At 37.1% G+C, this 11030-nt stretch overlaps 1 protein-coding gene across 2 annotated transcripts in view; it reads left to right on the forward strand.

Moving 5' to 3' along the window:
• Positions 1 to 10663, forward strand: part of NAMPT (nicotinamide phosphoribosyltransferase) — a 30876-nt gene extending 20213 nt beyond the window's left edge. Inside the window, exons 8-12 of one of the 2 annotated variants that reach the window (XM_014255185.2) lie at positions 499 to 618; positions 3145 to 3162; positions 5614 to 5754; positions 5899 to 6033; positions 7741 to 10663. In XM_014255185.2, the coding sequence (XP_014110660.1) occupies positions 499 to 618; positions 3145 to 3162; positions 5614 to 5754; positions 5899 to 6033; positions 7741 to 7854 (528 nt within the window). In that variant the 3' untranslated portion in view covers positions 7855 to 10663. The remainder of the gene's footprint in view (positions 1 to 498; positions 619 to 3144; positions 3163 to 5613; positions 5755 to 5898; positions 6034 to 7740) is intronic. The other variant, XM_005526000.3, reaches the window with a different exon arrangement.
• Positions 10664 to 11030: the final 367 nt, after the last annotated feature.

Below are 11030 nucleotides of genomic sequence, written 5' to 3' on the forward strand. Positions count from 1 at the left end.
CCCCTTTGGGATAAGTGGCATATCACAAATAAGAACTCTGAATGACCTTTATCAGATCTGATAAGAGAAACTTCTAGCTGAAGTATTTAATTTTGAATATTTGTGGCTTACAAAATCATAAAAAACTGAAAGCCTCATCCAACCATCTTAAAGGCGGTCAAAAGAAGAGCAGGATCTTCAGTTGACACATTTAGTAACAAAAAATCACCACAAGCAAAGGGAGAAAGGATGGAAGCATGGTTCTGATTAGCTCTCTGGTGCAAGTTCTTAAAGACCATATTGTCTCTGACTGCTTTAAGGACTTCCACCACAATGGCTGGCATGGGGTTTTTATGGTGTGGATAGATTTAGAGCATGATTTTGTGGGTATATTTATGGATCTTCTTCAATTTTTAGAAAAAGCATGACTTTTAGAAAAAGCATGTGGAAACTTGTTTCTTTATTGAATTGAAGATTTTTATTTTCATTTTGAACTTATCCTCTCTCCCTTTTCAATAGGTCTTGGAGATCTTGGGGAAGAAGTTTCCCATTACAGAGAATTCAAAAGGCTATAAGTTGTTGCCACCGTATCTCAGAGTTATTCAAGGGGATGGTGTGGATATCAACACGTTGCAAGAGGTAGGAGATCCTGTTCATGTGTCAGGGTGACACTGGCAAGGTTGATATTTAATCTGGACTCTGTTACAACTAGTCAGATGTTGCAGCAGAGACTGCTGACCCCAGCTCTGCCCTTCATTCCAGACACTGGCAGTGATATCATAATGCATAAAAAAAATTCATTAAAACTCCACAGGAAATGATTAAGATGCATTAAAAATCCTAAAAAGCATTTTCTAATCCCCCTGTTGTAACCCTTCTCTTTCCGCTGTCTCTCCTTTTGTTTGCTTTCATCATGCTTGTCAAGTCTAATTGAGATCAAAGTCTGGCAGTATTTGGTCCTTTCATTGATGTCTAAGGCACACTGCATGATCACTGTGCTGCAGCAATAGTAGTAATTAACTGGTTTGGCTCATTAGTTATGTACCATCTGAAGTCTGCTTGTCCTCACATATTGAAGGTGTAGTTTTGAAGGAGACTTTTTAAAACCTTAAAAGGTAAGGAAAGCAAGTTCCTTGATTGAGCAACTAGTGGAATAAGGATTAGTTGGAAAGCCAGAAAATATGTGTAAAAGATTAGGCTATAGTCTGAGTCAAAATTGCAGTTTTACAAAGACATAAATTGATTATTTAGTAGATTCTGCATGCTTGAAATAAGTCATAAATTCACCACTATTGACTAGAGGTAGATACTAGGTAATGCAATATGGTTATAAAGGCATAGACTGCAGTAACTAAAGGTGATGAAGGGCATGTAAGAGGAGCAGGACTCGACTTTGGTTTGTCCTGAAACTTTCATCTTCAGCTGTATTAGAGTTCAAAACCAGAAATAAGTTTAATAAAGATTAATTTTACTTGAATTTGATGCCACTTGCCTTAGCTTTCTAGAGTGACACATCCTTAGGTTCTTCTCAACAAAGTTGACTTCTGCTGCTTCTCAAAATTATGAGCAAGGGAGGTATCAGTTTTGGGTTTTAGCTGGTCTGAAGCTATCTGCATGTCTAACATGGGCACATAATGTGAACCTCAATGACCGAACTCAGATTTGTCACTCAGATCCCCAGAGAGCTGTTAATACTGAAACTGTAACATGATAGACTAACTATAGTGCAGTCATGCTCTGCAATTTCCACCCCCCACCTCCAATGGCCTTTAAAGTAAATTCTGTTTTACTTTTTTTATCCCATGTGGCTTTTTGAGAATATACAACTATGCTAATATGCTCAACAGAACACAAGCAAGAGAGGTTAATAGCTGGAAAGAAAGTTTTATGATTAGATAGCAGGGGAAGACACTGTTAAAGAAAACAAAACTCACACAGAAGAAAAACATTTCTACTTGTTCTGAACAATGGTCTAACAGCATTGATGCCTGTGTTAGGCAAGTGTGTTATGTATGAGATTTTCATGAGTTGTGAGAGGACAGAAACTGGACCATTCTTCCTTGTAAGGAACTCTGGTTGCTTCTTTTAAGTTACACTAGATAAAATGCAAGGATGTCTTATAGCATCAATTCTAATTAAAATATTAAAGCAAGTATTTAAAAATATTTGCACTAGAGTGAAAAATTCTAAACAGCAGTAAAACAATTGCAGCAGCTAATGGGAGAGGATGAGAGGCAGAATGAGCAATTCTTTGTTCAGGTGATCTGCCTGTTTATGTATTTTCCTTATGAAGCTGTAATTGATTATGAGATGTTTTCCTCTAACATGTAATAGAGATCAGAAGTTCCCCAAGAAATACAGAGGCGACAGATCACTGCTGCCCAGTGGCACCTTCTCATTTCTTCCTGACTCTAATCTTGCTGTGCCTCATGTCAGCTTTGGTCATTGAGCCACTAGTAGTTAAAATAGTTTAGATCACACATGTAGCAGCAAACTAACTCAGCCAAAAGGGGTCAGTTTTGTAGTTTAGTGAATTAAATTGTACCCTAAAAAGGGGCTAATACTTGCCAGCACTAGACAGAAGAAAATGTTGTTTTGAGCTGGGAGAAATGGGAAGGAAGGAAAGTGACATTTCTCATTTGACAGCAGCAAATTATTTTGGAACAAAATGACCGTGATTTTGTAGCCTTATTTTAGTTATATTTAAATATTATTAATCCCTTCATTCTTTCATGTCAGCAAACCACAGGTTTTACCATGCTGACTGTTAGAAGATTGGATAGTAGCATAACATTAAAAAACCCCTGAAACAACAACCAAAACCCAAAATAAAACAACCCACCAAAAAAAACAAACCAACACCTAAGTATAATTAATTATTTTCCAAAAGGAGTTTACATGAACAAATACAAAAATATCACTGTGGCCGTCTTTCTTCCCCCTCTTGTAGCCCGTGCGAGATTTTTGTTCCAAGTATTCCATATCAGCTTTCAATTCTAGGCATGATTTATTGTTACAGATCAGATGAAAGGTAATGGGTACAGTAGGAAAATCTAGAATTGGTAATGGCCAATAGTCTCATTTAGCTGCCCAAAGTAGCTGAAACAACAATGTAGAAAACAACTCAGAGTATAAACTGGATTTTAAAATTCTTTGTTTTAATAGGGGATGCTGGTAGAACAGGTAAGGAAACTTTTTTGACTTTCTTTGCATTTTCACTTTTAAAAATCATTCCAATCTGCTAACTCCACAATATACTACACTTTCAAAGGATTTTCTTTGAACATTCAATTTCCAGATGTCTTTAATTTTTATACAAAATAAATCCTCTAATCTGGAGTCACAGTTCATGTATTAATCATGCTCATAATGGTCAGAGGAAGGTGGTCAAAACCTTGATACCTGAATTGTTCTCCCTGTATAGGTTTGAAAGTGTAAAACAAAAATTTCTTCTGTATTGTTTTCCTTTTGGGGGAGCCTTCAGTTCTTTCAGATCTCCTCCTTTTCTTCTTCCCTATTACTACTGCTGTTTACCATCTCTCCTCCATACCTAAGGAAGTAATTGTATCTGGGCCTTTGCAGTGGGTCACTGGTACAGTGGGTCAGAGCTGTCTTTCAGCTTAGTCTGGATTTCCCTTCCCCTCCTCACCTGACAAAGATCAATCTAAGTAAGGAAATCCCATGGGAGAGCGGAAAGCTAGAAGCCAGTTCTTCATCCACAGTAAGTGAGGAGTTGTGCCTGTAGCAGGAGATGAACAAACCATCTGTAAATGAGCTGAGCTCAAAGGGGCAAGTTTCTTCTCGCCCAGGCAAGAGGGTTAAGCAGCCATGGCCCAGCTAAGCTGTACTTGCACTAACATCTGTTAACCTGCAGGTATCAATGAACATGAAGCCTCAGCATCACGTGCCTTGGTGTAGGATGTTTGTACTGGGTAGTTGTGTCTCAAGTGAGTTCAGTGTCAGACCTGGCCTTTGCAACTGCACAGTGAAGTGAGCAGAGCACACTGGCTTAGGCTTGCCCAGCAGTTCACATAGCTTCAGGCTTGCTCAGGGTCTAAACCTGAGGCCAGGTGGAGTTTACCTGTATTTACCTCTTTAAAAGACAGCACAGAGAAGTAGAGTCCATATCCAAGCCCTGTTAAATCTCATTTCTTGTGGCACCACTGGGCATTGTTCTCAAGTAGAAGGTATACAAAATACCATTTCTTACCCTTCCTTTGTCAGCTTTAGTTACTTCATTCATTTTGCTTGACTTGCTGAGTGAGGCAGAGCAAGTTGGTACCATTGGAATGATGGAAAATCGCTGATAAAATTTCTCCTGGGGAAATCTCTGACAGAAATGTAGTGGGAAGGCATTCCAAGCATATCCTCAGAAGGTTATGACTCTGCTGTCCACGTGTCCTGTTGACTGGCCTCTGTCAGGCATTCAGACTGAGAGTGTCTGTGAAGACAGCCTGCATGTCACTAAGTGGATAAACAAATACTAGTATGCTTTTTTGTTTACACTACCAGTTTGTCACGGTCTGAAATTGGAATTGTGTTTTTCATTTTTTTTCCCCTCTTATGAGCCTTAGCTGTCCCTTACAAAAGCAGCTTGACATCAGTAACTCCTGAAACAGTCCTGTTCAGTGTTACTCTGGCACTTCTTGATGCAGGATGCTAAGATAGCCCAAAATATTACCAGATTCCTGACTATTTTGCAATAATCAGTCTGACTTTTGAAACTCTACACTGTTCCCCATAGATTATGTTTTTCTATTCTGCTTCTCGCCATCCTTTTTTTCTTGATGAATGGTATTTTGCTGTCTCACACACTCTGGTTTTCTCACCTGCTTTTCATAATAAAATATTAGGGAGAAGACAGTTTGAACTCCTGTTCTGAGGCTATAGCTGTCATTTCAGGCTGTCATAAGAGTAACAGGTCAGGGAAACAAATCTTGGCCCTTTATGAGCATGACTAAATGAGCAGCCAGTACTCCAGGCTAGAGGATGTCACATTTGTCTGGGTAGAATGAGGGTGGAGGGAAATGATAAATTTTACCTTGACTGTTGCTAGCAGCACAGTTCACATTGATCTGTACCTGCTGGAGAAGGTGGCAAAGCAAACTCTGAGCAATTTTATGTATTTTCATTTCCCACCTTTTAACTTGCTGATCTTACTCTAGAGAATGTCAAGAGAATTGCTCTGTTTAAATCATTGGTCAGAGAGGGTAATAACTTTCTGGAGTTGAGCAGGATGACTGCATTGTTTCAGGATACAGGCTCTGCTTCCAGGTCTTTCCATAATTCTGAGAATTTGGAAGGCTCTGAAATACTCCCATGAAGTCTTTTATTTTCTTTAGAGCTCTGTTTCTCTGGGCATTGCATTACTGTGCCACCCTAATTTTGGAAGTATATGTGCTGGCACGATAGTTGTGTTGCAGCAAAGGCTTTCCAGTTCCATGCTGGAACTGTAAATAAAAATGCAAACAGTGTGCCAAGTATTGACCAAATTATTACTAACATCTCCTGGAAACTGAATGTTAGTTGGCTTAATTGTCTGTAAAAGCATCTTGTTTAAGTAGTATAATATTTTTATGGGAAAATGGTATGGCCTAAAAGTATGCTCCATCATAATTTTCTTTTTCTTATTAGATTGTGGAGGGAATGAAGAAGAATAAATGGAGTATCGAGAATATTGCCTTTGGATCTGGTGGTGCTTTGTTGCAGAAACTAACCAGAGACCTCTTAAACTGTTCCTTCAAATGTAGTTACGTGGTGACCAACGGCCTTGGGGTATGTGTCTGTACAGTTGTACCACTCTGCTTTATGTAGAGTTTCCCACTTGAAAACCTGTTTGACATTTCCTGTTACGTTACCACCATCTGCAGTAGGTCCCACAAAGCCCTTTCCTCCTAAAAAAAATCTTCTTCATTTTAGGTAAATGTCTTCAAAGACCCTGTAGCTGATCCCAACAAAAGGTCAAAGAAAGGACGGCTGTCATTGCACAGGACACCTGCTGGAGAGTATGTGACACTTGAGGAAGGCAAAGGAGATCTTGAAGAGTATGGACAGGTATGAATTTTCAAAATCGATTGCATCATTCTACTTGGAAAAATAGACTGAGAAGAGGAAGGCTATAAATTAATTTCAGAATTTATTTCTGAATTACCTGTCATTTTGTTCAACTCCCATCTTACTAACTCAAAAATTGCCTCAGTACTAAATTCAGTAACAGCAGAATGTTAGAATGACAGAATGTTCAGACTTTACAATTACAGATCTTTTTTGTTTGTCTTCAGAAACACAAGAATATTACTGCTTTTCCCCAAAGCTAAAATTTCAGTGTTGCAGAATATATGCTGGCCAGGTAGTTTTGTTTGGCCTGTATTGCACAATTTGAGTAGTGACCCTAGCTGGAGGTGGAACAGAGACAGCTGTAATTAAAATGTGTTTCTACTTCCCCACCGAGATATTTTTTTAAATAGTTCCGTCAGGAGTTAATGCTCTGTACATAGAGCAGTTCCACAATTTTTAAAGATGTAAGTTAAAACCAGGAATTCAGTTTCCCTTTGAATTCTTTACAACTGCAAAATGGAATTCTATTTCTGTGAAATAAGCACAAGTTTTATGCCAGTCTCAGGCTTTCAATTTGATATGTCATGTGTTTCAGCATCCAACAGTGAATCATTAAACTGCATGTTGAGTCTCTTCCCAAGTTAAGAGGACTGAAAATAAGTTGTCAAATTGCACTTCTGCTTTTAGAGGTTGAAAGTTTCCTGGTATACAGAAGCTGTTTTTGCACTGCTAGGCAGAGGATACTACTGGGCACACTGTTTTATGTAACAGTAAGCATAAAACTTAAATCTCTGAGAAATTTCAAGATGGAAAAGCCGCTGTTACACACACTGAAGATATTGTGCTCTGGACACAAAGATCTTATATAAATATGAAACTTTTTTCTATGCACCTATTCATGTGCATATGTTAATGATGAAAATTCATATCCATCTAGAGAGGGAAGGACCTAATGGTGAGAAATCTCTTCAACACAAACTACAAGACTTTGGCTCTGAAATTTGGCAATATATTGTCCCTTCAGTTTTGTCAGGTGAAATTATTCATTAAATTTTTTTTGGTCCCAGGAAATTAGAGAGGGTCCCTGGTGTAGTACCAGTTCTGGGGCTTCCTGGAAACGACAGGGAAATGTACATTTCTGTGGCCCATCTCTCTAAAGCCACAGGTCCTTGAAGTAGGTCACCAAATGCAGGGACTGCTCAGTGTTATTGCTGTGCTGACTTTTGTTGCCATCTCTGCTTATTGCCTTTCCAGTGTGCTGTGTGCAAGCCCTTCCTGATACACTGTTTTACAAAATATATGAGTAAAGGGCACAGTGAAGAAAGTTGATTTTTTGGTTTGGGACTTTTTTTTCCCCTAGAGAAAAAAAATACCTAATTTAAACCTCTATAATTGAATTGTATTTGACTGGTTGCACATCACCTTTCTTACAAACTGCTCTAGCAAGGTTTATTTAGCATGTATTTGGCCTTGGCCAGGTGTAGGTACCATACTCAAGGGACTAGTCAGCACAATGGTGCTGCCTGTGCACAGGATGACCCAAGCCCTTTAGAGAAAGCTGTCAGAAGAAGCTGTAAAGATTTAGTATCTTGACAGTCTGAAATTCCAGCCTTACCTAGCTGGATTTGTGTATCCACAAATTTTGAGTTTGTGTAACCCTTGTTTGCCAAATCACTCTTGCTAAAACAGCAATGTTTCTTACAGGACCTGCTTCACACTGTATTTAAGAATGGAAAGGTAACGAAGTCATATTCATTTGATGAAGTAAGACAAAATGCGAGGCTGAAGAACAGTGAATTACAAACAGTGTCTCACTAAGTTCCATTCCATGTCTGTGTATGTGTGTGTAACTAGTTTGTTCTGCATAGCTACTGGTTTATTGTACAGATTTGTGTGTTTGTGTTTTATGACATTGTAGCCAAATTATTTGTTGGTTTATGGACATACTGCCCTATCTTTTGCCAGTCTTTAGAAGATGAAATCAGGAAATGGTACTTACATTGTAAAACATATTTAATGCTAAAGTGTGCTTTATAGGGCCCTTTGCCAGTAGTGATTCAATCTGGTATTGATCTTTTCACAAATGAGACAGAGCTAAGAAACTTTTTTATATATAACAGAATATCACAAAATGGATTTACATAAAATTATCATGATTGCTTTATGTTTATATTTAACTTGTATTTTTGTACAAACAAGATTGTGTAAAATATATTTAAAGTTTCAATAATTAAGTCTTTCCAACTTTTCATGATTTTTATGAGCACAGACTTTCAAGAAAATATTTAGTGGGGGGGAATCCATTGCCTTTTGTCCATTAATCAGCAAATAAAACATGGCCTTAAAAGTTTGTTGTGACATTGTTCCATTTGACAACTAAATCAGGACTCGTATCTCCTTAAGATCCCATAGAGTTGCTGACCTCACCATTTCTTGTAGTTGTCTGTTTTAGTAAATCTGCATTAAATAAAATTACTGTTCTTACTAGAAGGTTTAGGTATTACAGACCTTGCTGGCACAGTAAGGTATGTAAGTGAAATGCCAAATTTGAAAGGATTCTCTACTGCAACTTAACTTGCCAAGTCTATCCCACTTGGTATATGCACCTCAATATTTTAAGAGTAAGGTTTTTAAGAGATCTCCTCTTCCACTATAGAATATATGTGTAAAATACTGAAATATGGAAGCGGTGTATTTTAAAGTAATTACACTTCTGGGTTTATTTTTCATATACTGTAAGTGACATGAATTTAAAGCAAAATACTGGACTGGGTAGTGCACTTTTTTACTTTTTTGTATTTTTTTCATTGATTTGCCTTTTGTCAGACTGGATGTTAAATTGTAAAAATGTTTAACTATTTTTGTTAACAACTTTAATAAAACTATGCTAGCCAAACTCCTACATGAATGGCAGACCTGTTTCCCCTTCTCGCCCCATCCGTTTGGGGCAAGGAGGGGCTTTTATTTTGCAGAGGGTAACTGTAAAACAATGTGTTGGAGAGATACTTTTGAACTGTCTGCACTTGATTGTACTTTGCTCTCTGCATATGCTTGATATGAGCATTTTTCTGCTGGAAAATGAAACTGTTGAGGATTTTATTTGAGAAGCTATGTAGTAACCTTTGAAATATTTGATAGTACTGTAGGATGGCTCTCACTAGAAAAAGTACCTCCCTTACTTAAAAACAAAAAACAACAGCAAAAGCAAACAGTTCCTGTTCTGCTGGCAATCAGCTATCAGCCAATTGCTTAATATACTGACATAATTAATGCTTCTAATTAGTAGATGATGTTACTGGAAAGTGTTAAAGCCTAAAATAATTTAAGCCTACAAAATTTTATAAAATGTGCTTTTAAAGGAAGATTGAAAAGCCATACTTCATTCTTACTCTCTCACCAAAAAGGGCCACATCAAAGCATCCATAATATTTCCTGGGTTTGTGGTTAAGATGTTTATGCCCAGTCTCAACAGTTCTTGTTAATAAAAACCTGTTTTTCACTTGTAGTGTATGTAATTATACATTTAAGTGACGTATTGTTTCAAGAATAGTGTTTTAGTAAAACTCTAAATGCTGACCTTTCACACTGAGGAACTGCCTTTACTTAGCTATTAATTATATTGTTTGGTTTTGGCCAGGAAAAGGTTTTGAATCTGAACTTAGGATCAGTAGCAGGTAAATAGTACAGAGCCTATTTCACTCCTCCACATGTGTACTAGGGAATTTTATGATGTATGGTTTAAAAAACAGTAAAGTAAATGCTGCTTTCATTCTGTACCAATAAAAATTTTGATAACTATTGACTACCCATAACTAATATTTTTGTACTTGAGAACTGAGGATATACTGTGGAAGCACTGTTTTCATGTGTACCATGAAATACATTATAATTGTTCAGTACTGTCTAAAACTTTTCAGCTTATTAGTTGGAAACTCAGAGCAAATTCTCTATTCGTGCATGTCACTTTCAGAAAGTTGTAATGTCACTCATTTTATTAAATGTTAATAACTTTAAAAGGGGGAAAAAAAAAAAAAAGAAAAACACCTGGTGCTATTCAGACCTGAACACTTGTCTCTTTGTGTTTGGCAGTTTGACATTTTGGGCATCAAGGAGTTGACAGAAATTACTGCAGTGCTTGAACCATACAATATCCTAATTCTTCCACATGAAAGCAAACAGCATGTTTGTTTGCTTTAAATTACTAGATTTGTAGTCATTGATATATTTTAATTATCCCCATTTCATAATATAATACAGTATTTGTATTTAAAAATAGGAATTGGGAATTTTGTGTTTAATACTCTGATTTGTAACCATATTTAGCATAAGAAATGGATTTTGTAAGACTATTTTTTTTCTTCAGCTGCATGATTATAAAAAAATATACTTTTTGGTACTTTGAAAGATCTGAGGAGAGAACAGAAGAGTACTTAACTGTTTGGTTTGTCAAAATCAAAACAAAGTTTAAACAGTTCTTTTCTTATAGGTTTTTACATTCCTTCTTGTTTAGTGAAGAATAAGTATTCCTCACTTAAATCCTCTGTTAAAGTAATTTTAATGTACTTGGCATCAAATACTAGTATGTAATGCACATGGAAATAAAGTTTAGTTCTGGCAGTGAAACTCATAGCCATCTGACTGTGTCTTAAAGTTCTGATGTTGGGCATCAGATGTCAACCTGTGCTCTTTGTTGCCAAACACATGCCAGAGCAGGGCAGTGCATTCCTTTAAGGAGAGCTGCTTAGCTGCCATGCAGACAGTTTGGGGTTAAATAAATTTACCAGATCAGTTCTAGAGAAGAGAAAGCAAACTGGGCTCTTTTTTTCTTTTTTTGGGGGTGTGAGTGTGTGGTTTTGGGAATTTGGTTTGGTTTGGGTTTTGGGGGGGTTTTCCTGCCTTTTTTTTTATATAGATATATATTTTGTGTGTGTGTGAGTACATCTGTGCTTTAGCATTTTGTCTGTTTGTGCTTAAAAGTAAAGCACTTGGTTTTG

This window comes from Pseudopodoces humilis, chromosome 5 (assembly GCF_049639895.1).
Source record: "Pseudopodoces humilis isolate 2021_Gansu_Grassland_sample_001 chromosome 5, ASM4963989v1, whole genome shotgun sequence".
Taxonomy (NCBI): domain Eukaryota; kingdom Metazoa; phylum Chordata; class Aves; order Passeriformes; family Paridae; genus Pseudopodoces; species Pseudopodoces humilis.